General features: G+C 42.5%; 1 protein-coding gene and 1 pseudogene across 1 annotated transcript in view; one reads left to right on the forward strand and one right to left on the reverse strand.

Moving 5' to 3' along the window:
* The window catches only part of Lancl2 (LanC like 2), a 38,327-nt gene that overhangs the window by 8,390 nt on the left and 17,466 nt on the right, over positions 1 to 12,471 (reverse strand). Inside the window, exons 4-7 of the mRNA XM_045136064.1 lie at positions 10,965 to 11,112; positions 9,933 to 10,079; positions 4,088 to 4,270; positions 1,208 to 1,384 (exon numbers count right to left, since the gene is read on the reverse strand). Of these exons, the coding sequence (XP_044991999.1) occupies positions 1,208 to 1,384; positions 4,088 to 4,270; positions 9,933 to 10,079; positions 10,965 to 11,112 (655 nt within the window). The remainder of the gene's footprint in view (positions 1 to 1,207; positions 1,385 to 4,087; positions 4,271 to 9,932; positions 10,080 to 10,964; positions 11,113 to 12,471) is intronic.
* On the forward strand, positions 8,372 to 8,471 carry LOC123455418 (annotated as a pseudogene).

Raw genomic sequence — 12,471 nt, forward strand, 5'->3', positions numbered from 1 at the left:
TCTTGGACTATGGGGATGTATGAACATCATTGGAATTGATAAAAACTATGGGGATTTTTAAAGTCAGACTGAAAGCACTGTATTTTACATCATGTATGGATATCAGTTTATGGGGGCCAGGGGTGGAATGTGGTGGTTTGATTCAGGTGTCCCCCATAAACTTCGGTGTTCTCAATGCTAGGTTCCCAGCTGATGGAGATTTGGGAATTAATGCCTCCTGGAGGGAGTGTATTGTTGGGGGCGGGTATTAAAGCTAGTTTCCCCATGCCAGTGTTTGGCACACCCTCCTGTTGCTGTGGTCCATCTTATGTTGGCCAGGGGGTGATGTCCACCTTCTGCTCATGCCATCGTTTTTCCCTGCCATTGTGGAGCTTCCCCTCGAGCCTGTAAGCCAAAATAAAACTCTTTTTCCCAGAAGCTGCTCTTGGTTAGGTGATTTCTACCAGCAATGCGAACCAGACTGCAACACCAACTATCAAACCCAACACAGGAAAAAAGCTTACTCTCCTTTCTGCCGTTCAACTGCTTAGCTTTCCCCCTGGCTTGGTGCACCATCTACCTGGCTTCTCTGTCTGACAGCAGGAAAATGCACTCAGATATTTCCATTTTCTCCACATTAAAAATCTAAACTAAATTATGTGCATTTTACATCCCAAATATGTCTATATCCCTCCTTCTTATCATAATGGACACTGCCTTGTTGTGTAACTGCATTTCTCTCATTAGTGACTAAACACCAGTGTGTGGAAAGCCAAGCTCTTTTATCATTCTTCCCACCAGGTCCACAGTGAGCTGTTTAAAGAGAAGTCCCAGCATGGTGTGCCATCTTTAAAACGAGGACACAGTGCCTCTGAGGATTAAAACCAGTGGGGACAGGGCTCACTTGCTCACATTGGCTCGAGTGGGTTCGGTGGTTCTCAGGTGCAACCAAGGTTGAGAACTAATTCCTGACCAAGGACTTACGTTCTTTGGCCTCTGTGCACTAACCTGACACGATTTCTTGCCATACACCTCTCCCATGACACCCTGCTACACTGACGGGCTCTGTTTTCCGAATACACTAAGCCGCTCTCTGCCTCTGCGGCGCTGTGCCTGCTGTGCTTTCTGTCAGGAATGTGTGCACCTCCTTCCTGACTGTCCTGTACGCCATGGGAGAGTCTGGACTGTTTGGGGGAGCTCAAAGCTGTTTGGATAGAGGAGACCTCACCTTGCAAGCTCGATACAGGTACTTCTTATCCTGCGTGAGATGGTAAAGGGACAGAAAAGCATATCCGTTCCCAGAGGTCCCATGACAAATCCCATAGCCCTTCCGGAGCAGCCCTCGCTGCCAAATCACATCACTGCAGTCCATGGCCTCTTTCAAGTATTTTTCTTCTTTAAAAACCTGAATAACGAGAAACCAAACTAGTGTAGGGTGGTTCTGAGTGAAGAGTCAGACACTCCCTTCTTTCCTTTGCTGCTAAGGAAAGCATGCAACATTAGGAAAAAGCTGAATTAGCCTGTGGGTTGAAAAACAAACAGATGAATGAATAAAGACAATGTGGCGTATACACACACAATTAAGTTTTATTCAGCCACAGAGAAGAAAATTATGTCATTTACAAGAAAATAAGCACTGGAGATCATCAGGCTAAGTAAAATAACAGGCTCATAAAGGTGAATCCTTTTTTTGCCATATGTGGAATCTACAGTTTACAAAGGCATCAAAGTAGAAGGGAGATGATCTGAGAAGAAGGAGACCAGCAAGAAAGGGAAGGAGGAAGAGAGAATAATGGGGAATGAATAGGATCAAAGTACATAACACACATGTATGAAAATAACATAATGAAACTATTATTGCACAGTTAATATATTAAAAACTTTAAAAACCTACTAGCAACATGGTACATAGCACCTTACAATACCAAATATAAGCCTATTCCTTTATTTAGAGTTTTGTGGAAGGCATTCTAAAAAGTAGCTCACAGTGCTGAAAACTAAAGCGGGCATGAGTGGGTGCTATCAAACTAGCTCTTGGTCAGTTAATAACAGATGTAACTGCTAAAGAGGTGGAGGGGTACCCTACTGTGCTGTAGAAGGCTTCACTCTAAAGCCATACATAGGCTTTTGCAGGTGAATCCCAGGGACAGGACTGTGTCATTCACAGTGAGCTGTTCATCAGGGAGACCCATGAGGCCCCCAAAACAATGTATGCCATTGTCAAAGCACTTGGTTACCCACCAGAGCTAAGTGTAAGACTCTATTGCTGAAGACAGCACTGGGTGCAGTTACAGGACTTCAAGAGACCATGGGGAACGGAGAAGACAGACAGCTCCCTGCTGCTGGAACTCCTAGTGCTGGCAAGTGCCGTGGGCGCTGCAGGGGTAACGGGCGGCAAGACCACAGGCAGGGACCCTCCAGCCATCTCTGCCCCTAACTTTTCTGTAGTTCATGCCCACCACCATGCAACTGAGGTTTTTTTTCCTTTCAAAATTCCCCTGCTGCCTTCCTATGTCCAGACAGTCCCCTGCCTTGGGTTTTAGAACCATAATATAGGCAGCAGAGAGATGGTTCAGCAGTTAAAGGCTCTTGCTTGCATAGTCTGCGGGCTCAGGTTCAATTCCCTAGCCATTCACATAAAGCCACATGGACATTTGTTTGCAGTGGCAAGAAGCGCTGGCATGACCCCACCACATGCACACACACATACAAATAAGTAAATAAACATTGTTTTAAGGAATTTTAATGAAAGCAACAACTTCATTAGGTCTGAATGACTAAATATGATATCTTAACTATCTCTGACTCATGCCCTTTATTCAAGAGAAATGTCACTTTTGGAATAAGCAGGCTGGGGGACAACGTTCAAAGGGAACCCTGAGCACAGACCTGCAAAGAGCAGCTGCTCTGAGTCATAAGCAAACACTAGGTAGCTGCTCCCAGACTAGCCAAAGTGGTAGGAAGAGCTGATGACACAGGCTTGTGCGAGTGGAACTGTCCAAGACGGAAGGGTGCACAGAAGCATCCATTACCGATCTCTTTGGCTGCACACAGTGTAACTGGCGAAGCCCTGAGAAAGCAGTCCGTGGCACGATCAACAGCCAGCACCACTGCTGCAGTGCTGAGCTCGTGAAGCTGAAAGGAAAGGCTCACAAACCAAAGCTTTCAGTTGCCAGTGGTTTCATGTCTATTTGGAGAATGAGAAAGCTTCTTTTGTATTGTCAGTATTGTGCTCCCACTTGGCTGTTAAAATATTTATAATAGTAAAGGCATTTTCATATCTTCCTATCTTTGAAGTGACAATTGCTCTAAGATACTGAACAAGGAGAAGCAGTGCTTTGAAGATCATGTTTCAATTTAAAAGAAGATGAGGAATGGAGAGACTGCTCAGTGGTTACAAGTGCTTGCATGCAAAGCTCCCACTACCCACATAAAGCTAGATGCACAAAGTGGTGCATGCATCTGAGTCCATTTGCAGTGGGGAGAGGCCCTGGTACAACCATTCTCTCTCCTGGCAAATAAATAAAAAATAAAATAAAATAAAATGAATCATTAAATTCTTTTGTTTTTCAAGCAGTACGTGTCATTGTACTACACTTAAAATATAACTTTTTAAGTCATTTCTGAATACTCAAATTACTTGAATATTTTTAGAATTATAGTTGAAGGAGAACTAAAAATTCTGGTAAATTAGGAAGGAAATGACTTTTCTTATAATAACACAGGTATACCTATTTCTTGTGAATAATTCTATTTTACAGATTATAATTTTACACTAAAATTTAAAAGGTGTTGAATAAATACAATTATAATCTTGTGATACAATCAACATTGTAAAATGATGCCAAATTTTGTTATAATACTATTGCTTCTCTGCAGATTCACTGAATTAGAAATCTCACTTTCCTGTCATGCATGTTCTCCTTCACACACACAGTTGCAGTATTAACCACAGTGGTGGTGAACACTGCAATAAAAGACTATTTACTTTGTTAGAAAACAAAAACAAAAACTCTCAAGTCTTTAGCACGTGATCGAATGGGCTTCCCAGATAACCTGAAAGCTTGGTGGTGAAATGGATCCCCGTGACAAGTGCTCAAGTCCTCACCTGATAGGCCTGCATGAGCATATGGATGACGCCTGGGGCACCATGGCACCAATGGACCAGTCGATCAGTTTCATTGCTTAATGATGATGGGTAATTCCCAGATCGAAATCTCTTGTGACGCAAATAATCAATACTAGGTTTCACCATTTCTGTCAAGGTTTCTTGGTCCACTTTTGCTGCTGGCTTTAAAGAAAGAAAAAAGAGAAACATTTGGTTTTTGTTTAAACTATAGTATCAGAAATAACCTAGTAAGACATTAGTTACTGCAATACTGAAAAAAGTACAAAGTTAGAATTCAATCATCTGTTTTTTCAAACTCAGACATTTAGTTTCAACTCTCTGAAATCTTCAATGTGTTTATATTATAGTATATTGAATTTATTTTCCTTTTCTTTTATGAATCAGGACCAACAACTTGAAAGGAAACCATCCTACAGAGTAGTATGGAGTATGGTTCACTCTCTAGTGACCCTGAACTATGAAAAATTTTGTTATACTGTGTTGCCAAAATACCAGCACTTAATTTCCTCCCATGAAGTTCTTGCCTTAAAAACCCAAGTACACCATGTTTCCTAATTTAATTAACTGGCTTTTTTCAATATAGACAATTATTTAACCTCAGTTTCTTTATGGGGGAATCACAGTAATTAAGTCCTGAGGTGGTTGTGAGGAATAAACAAGGGAAAATGGTTACTTAACCTCTTTGAATCACCCAGAGAAAAATGTATGCCTGCCTTTTTCATATAATAATTTGTATAATAATAGCTTCTCTTACTGGAAACACTCATTAAAGATTACCTATCAGAATTTATTGAAGTTGTGTTAAAGTTCTATTATAGGAACTAGGATTAGAAACACCTCAAAAATATTTTTTTTTTTCAAGGTAGGGGTTCACTCTAGTCTAGACTGATCTGGAATTCACCATGTAGTCTCAGGGTGGCTTTGAACTCATGGCAATCCTCCTACCTCGGGCTCCCAAGTGCTGGGATTAAAGGCATGCACCACCACACCCAGCAAAAATACTATTTTTGAGGCTCTGTTTATTTTCTTCTTTTTTAAAAATTTTATTTTTTATCTTTTCACAATTTTTATTAACATTTTCCATGATTATAAAAAACATCCCATGGTAATACCCTTCCCCCCACCCACCCCACACTTGAAGCTCTGTTTGCTTTAAAAGTACTAAAATAAAAATATTCAGAGTCTTGAGATACTACATAGATTTTCATGCAAAATGTGATGGTAACAATTGGATAGCAAGATGTGGCTAATCTGGTATCTCCAGTGTGACATAATTCTGCATCACTGTTAATGTCTGGGGTAGAGAATGAGTACCTGCTCATTGACTTAACTTTCATTTGGTTCTAACAGTGAATTTACAGAGGTGGTATGGATTACACTGAAAACTGAAGAGACTTTAAAAATTATTCTTATTCTATTAAAGCCATAAAAACAATAACATGACATTTATATAAAATAAAAAACTCATTTAACAAAAAGATAATTCTGTTAAGCATGAAGAAAAGAGATAATTTAAGGAACGGCAATGCTTTTAACTTCACTGAAGTAAAATAAGTTTCCTTGGGAAAGATGGGTGAGGTCACTAACTCTTCTAATCATTTCAAGAAAATATTTTTCTCATCTCCATTGTTTTTCTTTATTTTGGAGACAGAGAGAGGGAGAGGAAGAAAGAGAGAGAATTGGTGTGCCAGGGCCTCAGCCACTACAATCAAGCTCCAGATGCTTTTGCCATCTAGTGGGCATTTGCGACCTGGCACTTGCCTCACCTTTGTGTGTCTGGTTTACATGGGATGTGGAGAGTCAAACCTGGTTCCTTAGGCTTCGCAAGTGAGGGCCTTAACCGCTGAGCCACATCTCCAACCCTCATCACCATTTCTGACTGTGTTCTACATAGGTATCACCTTCTCTTCTTCCTCCTTGCTGCTGTGGAGACTTCATGCTCAGCTGTCTGCTCCTGCTATGTTTTCCCAGCCATGATGACAATTCCCCTCAAAACTTTAAGCGTGAGGAAAACTTTTTCCTTCCATAAGTTGCTAGTGGTCAGGTGTTTTGCCCCACCAACTAGCAGGTAAGTGTTCCATTGTTCCTATGGTAGTTTTTGTTCCTTTGACACAACAGCTTTGATGCTTTATTTTTCTTCCCAGATAACTTGACTCTGAGTTGTTTTTTCCCATTACTTAGGTTGCTGATCTTTCAAGTTGGAGGCTTTTCTCAGATGTCAGGTAATTCTCTGGCATGTATTTGTACATAAGGCAGCATATAGGAGGGACCTGCCGAATGACTGGGTCAGAGCTCAAGGAGCGCAGTGACAGTGTGGACAGTGTATGCACAGAGACGCAGATCTAAAGAGCTGGTCCTCGAATGACTGGGTCAGGGCTCAAGGAGCGCAGTGACAGTGTGGACAGTGTATGCACAGAGACGCAGATCTGAAGAACTGGTCCTCGAATGACTGGGTCAGGGCTCAAGGAGCGCAGTGACAGTGTGGACAGTGTATGTACAGAGACGCAGATCTAAAGAACTGGTCTTTGCACTAGAGAGTCAGCACGTCAAAATCTGACTAGCGTGACTGGCAGGCAGGCTGAGGACTCAAGGAAGTGTGGCAGTCTGTCTGGCATGGTGGCCACGCCTTCAAATCCAGCACCGGGGGCAGAGGTAGTAGGACCACTGGGAGTTCAAGGTCAGCATGGGCTAGAGTGAGACCTTACCATGAAAAAAAACAGAACAGAGTGGCAGTCCAAGGCCACAGGCATTGCTATATAACTAGAGTGAATGTTGTAGAGGTCCAATGGCAGACTTCTGGACAACGCCCTCATGTTTCAGGGAAGTCAGCCTTTTCTTCTACTAAAACCTTTGATTGATTAGGTGAAGTCCACCCATATTATAAAGGGTATGATGCTTACTTAAAGTCTACTAATTTGAGTGAAAATCTCATCTCTTAGGAAAATGTCCAGAATACTGTTTGACCAAATGTCTGGGAACCATGGCTCAGACAAGCTGGCACATACAATTAACCAATACAGGTGGCTAGTTGTCTACGAAGCTTATACCTGAGCTGGATGTTTGTCATGCTCTGAATACAGAATGTCCCACAGGCTCATGTATGAAACTTGGTTCCAAGCTGCCTGGCTGTTTGGGGGAGCTGTGGAACCACTAAGAGAGGGTCCTAGCTGAAGAAAGTGGGCCACTAGCAGACAGATCTGATGGGCTCTGCTCTTTCCTCCCTGACTGCTTAGGCATGCTCCTGTTGCTGTGTGTGGAGGTTTGATGCAAGTGTCCCCATAAACCTAGGTGTTCTGAAGCCTAGGTTCCCAGGTGATGAAGATTTGGGAAGTAACACCTGCTGGAGGCAGTGTACTTTTGGGGCAGGCTTATGGGTATAATAACCAGTGTCCCTTTGCCAGTGTTTGGCACACTCCCATTGCTGTTGTCCACCTTATATTGGCCAAGGGGTGATGTCCACCCTCTGCTCATGCCATCATTTCCCCCTGCCATCATGGAGCTTCCTCCTCCAGCCTGTAAGCTGAAATAAACCCATTTTTCCCAAAGCTGCTCTTGGTTGGGTGATTTCTACCAGCAATGTGAACCTGACTGCAACAGTAATGTTGGTACCAGAGGAGTGGGTGCTGCTAGACACCTGACTGTGTGGCTTTGGCCCTTTGGAGCTGATTTTCAAGAGGAATGTGGAAGGATTTGAAACCTTGGCTTAATATCACTTAACATTTTTTCACCTATTTTTGGTTTGTATAGTCTTAGTTTTGAGATCCCACAAAGCTCCTAGTTTCATCAAACAATTAGGGCTTATGTTTTTGTTTTTCCTGCTTATTTTTAAAAGGATCTGTAAAAGAACCATATTTGTTCTGCCATTACAAAAGTAGAGTTTTGTTTCATTGACATTTAAAAAAGTTGGTGTATAAACTGTTCTGGTGGTTTTCCAAATGACAGCTTGCAGTAGACACTGCGCCACCACAGGACAGGAGATGTGGTGTAAGGACGGACATGCAAATGTGTCTCCCAGCCAGCTCCACAACCCTGCTTCATGTCCTCCAAGATGACACACACTTCTAAATATAAGGCTTACGAAACAGTATTCCCATGTGTTCCACTTTAAAAACAAACAAGCAGATTTGTATTTCTCTCACAGAAACTCCTAAAATGCAATACAATCAACCTAAACATTGGAATCTAAACCACTTCCAGTGATTCTCACATTATTATGTTTCCTCAAAGGGCACTATCCTCTATACGAGTAGGAAAAGTTCCTGAGTGCTCATTTCGGCAGCACATATACTAAAACTGGAATGGTACAGAGATTAGCATGGCCCCTGTGCAAGAAAGACAGGCAACTTCAGGAAGAAAGGTTCCTGAGCTACTGTCTTGTTGTGTCAGTGAGGGTGTTTGCACATGGGATTAGCATTTGATTTGAAGCTCAGTAACACAGATGATCCTTCCCAAAGCTGCAGACATTATGTAATCCACTGACGCCCGAGTGGGCAAATGCCTCCCGCCCAACAGCCTGCCTGCAGAGAGAGCAGTATCCTCCTGCTGTGGGCTCAGGTATCATCTGTGCCTCTGGCTCTCAGGGTTAGGGTGTGGACTGGTGTGGGAACCTGTGCACTACTAAATTTGCTTTAAGCCAATTACTACAATTAATATTGCTGTGTTATGTATTTAAATCTATTGGTTTTGTTTCTCTGGGAAACCTTAAGTAATACATAACCCAAATCTACTAACTCTTCAGAATAAGAGTGAATAGGTATCTTGGAAACATATACTTGTACTATTAACAAATTCACAGGCAGAATATATGCATGCTTTACTTGTTTTAAATATAGATTTTTAAGTTCATTTATTTGAGAGAGAGAGAGAGAGAGAGAGAGAGAGAAATAGGCAAGCCAAGGCCTCCAGCCACTGCAAACGAACTCCAGATGCATGTCCCACCTTGTGCATCTGGCTAATGTGGGTCCTGAGAAATGAAGCCTTGAACCTGGGGTCCTTAGGCTTCACAGGCAAGTGCTTAACTGCTAAGCCATCTCTCCAGCCCCAACATGTTTTACTTTCTATAGTAACAAAGACAACCAATGACCAAAACAGGAAGTCTTTGTGTGGGTGGGGATTTCCTGGCTTCCTTCAGTGAGCAACAGCATTACAGTGGGTTAGAGAATGGGAATGTGAGGTGACTTTAAAAAAATGGTATATAGGCGTTTTGGGCAGGGAATCCAAAATTCTACTCTCCATGCTCCTTGACTTACTAGCTTTGTGATTTTGTAAATCAACAATGGCTCAATTAAAATTAAAAAAAAAATGAGTAAAGAGGGGAAGAAAAAGAAAACAGAAGACTGTGTTGCCAGAAGGGGGCCTTGGACCAGAAAGCCAGAAGCAATGGGTAAAGTAATATTTAGGGTACATTTCTGAAGATTTCACAGATGTGTCACCTCCCAACTCAGGAGGTGCCATGGATAACTGCAAGACAAGAGCATCACCTGAGAAATAAACTCATTCATAATTTCAAATACCAGTGACAACAACTTGGGAGCATCTCACTATGACCAAAGCTCTGTCTCAGGGGGGATTCTGCATGAGCATTACCAGAGGACCTACTTCAACTAGCCAGAGGATGAGAGCAGTGAAGGGGAAACAACCAATTTGTACAGAGCTAAAGAATCCATTGCTATAAAACAACTCAAACATATGTGATTTAAAATAGCCTTATTCTACTTCAGCTCACCTGGCCTGTACAAAGAATTTGATTTCCTATTCATACTGACCTGATATACTGTAATGAGGTTAATGTGTTTGCATCCCAGAGCACGTTTGGGTTGCTCACCTGCATTAACATGTAGTAGATTCCAGCCAGGCCATGGGCTGCTCCAACATACTGCTTCCTGTGCCACTGATACAGCAGGGGGCAACGCTCAGTTTTCCTTTCTTCCCTTGACAAAGTCTTTCCTGATTCAATAATAGCACTAACTACCTGCAGAGAGAAAGACACCATAAATCTAAACAAATGTCCAAGTATGTTGATCTGGCCTAATTAACATTAGTGTGTAAGAAGTTATTAGCTAACTACTGTGTTTATCTAATACATGCAGGCAAAAAGGACTCAGAAGGCAATGTCTGAGGAGAAGAAAAAGACATAAAGAAGTCTAACCAAGGGTTCAGAATTTCATTCTATGAAACGTCTACTAAATTCTAGAAAACCTTCCGATTAGAAAGTGTTTGTGACATCCACTGCTTGGTAGCTATAGTCAACCGCTAGGACAGGCTAAAAGTGTTAAGAGGGTGCTCTGCTTTGGGGGTTTTAATTAGAGTGAAAGAGAGGCGTGTCTGGAATGATTCTGTGGCAAAAACTTCCACTGTTGCCTTGTATCCATGCTCTTCTCATCCTCTGACGATAGTATTCCTGTGTTGTGGCTGGACATCTGGCCTCCCAGCTAGTCATGTAAGTTATGTCAATGAGCTGTGAACAGACGTGGGTGGGAAACTTGGAAACAGAGTCATGACAAAAGAAGCTGTTTTCTTCCCCTTCCAGACAGGCTAAGGGCGCTAAGATCTGGTGGTGTGGACGGGGATACATACACAGAATAGCAGAGTCAGATGCAAGGTGAATACCTGACCAGTCACCTCAAATACTTCCTGACACAGAAACATTCTACCTTTGCAATGATGAAACCAGCTGAATCAATAAAGGATAAAGGATGAATTTTAAAAAATACTACTAAGAAGAGAAGCAACTATTCTCCTAAATTTGTAGAAGATGCTTTATAAATATCCCATGTGGAAGCAGAGAACAGCAATTAATGTACCGCTCTGCCAACATACAGCTCTGAATGTGCACAGACCCAGCAGCTGCAGTTACCTCTTGAATGGCGGATTCACACACAGCGCTGGGGCCAAGCTCTGAGCTCACGTACAGTAAGGCGTACAGGTAGCCGGCTCGTCCATAGAGCAGCTCGTCAGGGAGCTCGGACTCCTGACAGACCACAGATCGGTGCATCTGTAAAAGTCTAATCAAAAACACAAATTATTTTTTCCAGAAAATGTCTCAAATAGCTCTTCCTAAAAAAGAAATTACCCCTAGTCACTTTGAGAATTGTGTGATATTTTGAAATTTCAAATCATGACTAAATAATACTTCTAAACCTAGAAAATAATGAAAACTTCTCTACTAATTCATCTTTAAAATATCAAAATTAAGAACCAATTATCTGTCAAACCGAGCTCACTGGTCAACAGTGTGCCTAGTAGCACTGGAAAAAAAACACTTTATATATATAGGTTAAATATTGTAGGAAAAACACATTTCACATTTTAAAATCTAGCAATACAAGACAGTGATTTAAAATATAAGCAAAGATGGAACCATGGTGAAACATTTGCCTGGGACAGTGAATCACTCCAGTGCTCAGCATTAATTGTGTAGCTTGTGTCAGAAATTCTACCAGACCCTAGAAGAAGCCATGCTGTCTGCTTCAACAAGAAAGGTTACACACCAACCACTGCAGCACAAGATCACACCCCATCATCACTCCCTCACCTCCACATCTGTCTCTGCAGCACCAGTTCACACCCCATCATCACTCCCTCATCTCCACATCTCAGTTACTGCAGCACAAGTTCACACCCCATCATCACTCCCTCATCTCCACATCTCAATCACTGCAGCACAAGTTCACACCCCATCATCAGTCCCTCATCTCCACATCTCAGTCACTGCAGCACAAGTTCACACCCCATCATCACTCCATCATCTCCACATCTCAGTCACTGCAGCACAATTTCAGACCCCATCATCACTCCCTCATCTCCACATCTCAGTCACTGCAGCACAAGTTCATACCCCATCATCACTCCTTCACCTCCACATCTCAGTCACTGCAGCACAAGTTCACACCCCATCATCAGTCCCTCATCTCCACATCTCAGTCAGTGCAGCACAAGTTCACACCCCATCATCATTCCCTCATCTCCACATCTCAGTCACTGCAGCACAATTTCACACTCCATCATCACTCCATCACCTCCACATCTCAGTCACTGCAGCACAAGTTCACACCCCATCATCACTCCCTCATCTCCACATCTCAATCACTGCAGCACAATTTCACACCCCATCATCATTCCCTCATCTCCACATCTCAGTCAGTGCAGCACAATTTCAGACCCCATCATCACTCCCTCATCTCCACATCTCAGTCACTGCAGCACAAGTTCATACCCCATCATCACTCCTTCACCTCCACATCTCAGTCACTGCAGCACAAGTTCACACCCCATCATCAGTCCCTCATCTCCACATCTCAGTCAGTGCAGCACAAGTTCACACCCCATCATCACTCTCTCATCTCCACATCTCAGTCACTGCA

This window comes from Jaculus jaculus, chromosome 16 (assembly GCF_020740685.1).
Source record: "Jaculus jaculus isolate mJacJac1 chromosome 16, mJacJac1.mat.Y.cur, whole genome shotgun sequence".
Lineage (NCBI taxonomy): Eukaryota > Metazoa > Chordata > Mammalia > Rodentia > Dipodidae > Jaculus > Jaculus jaculus.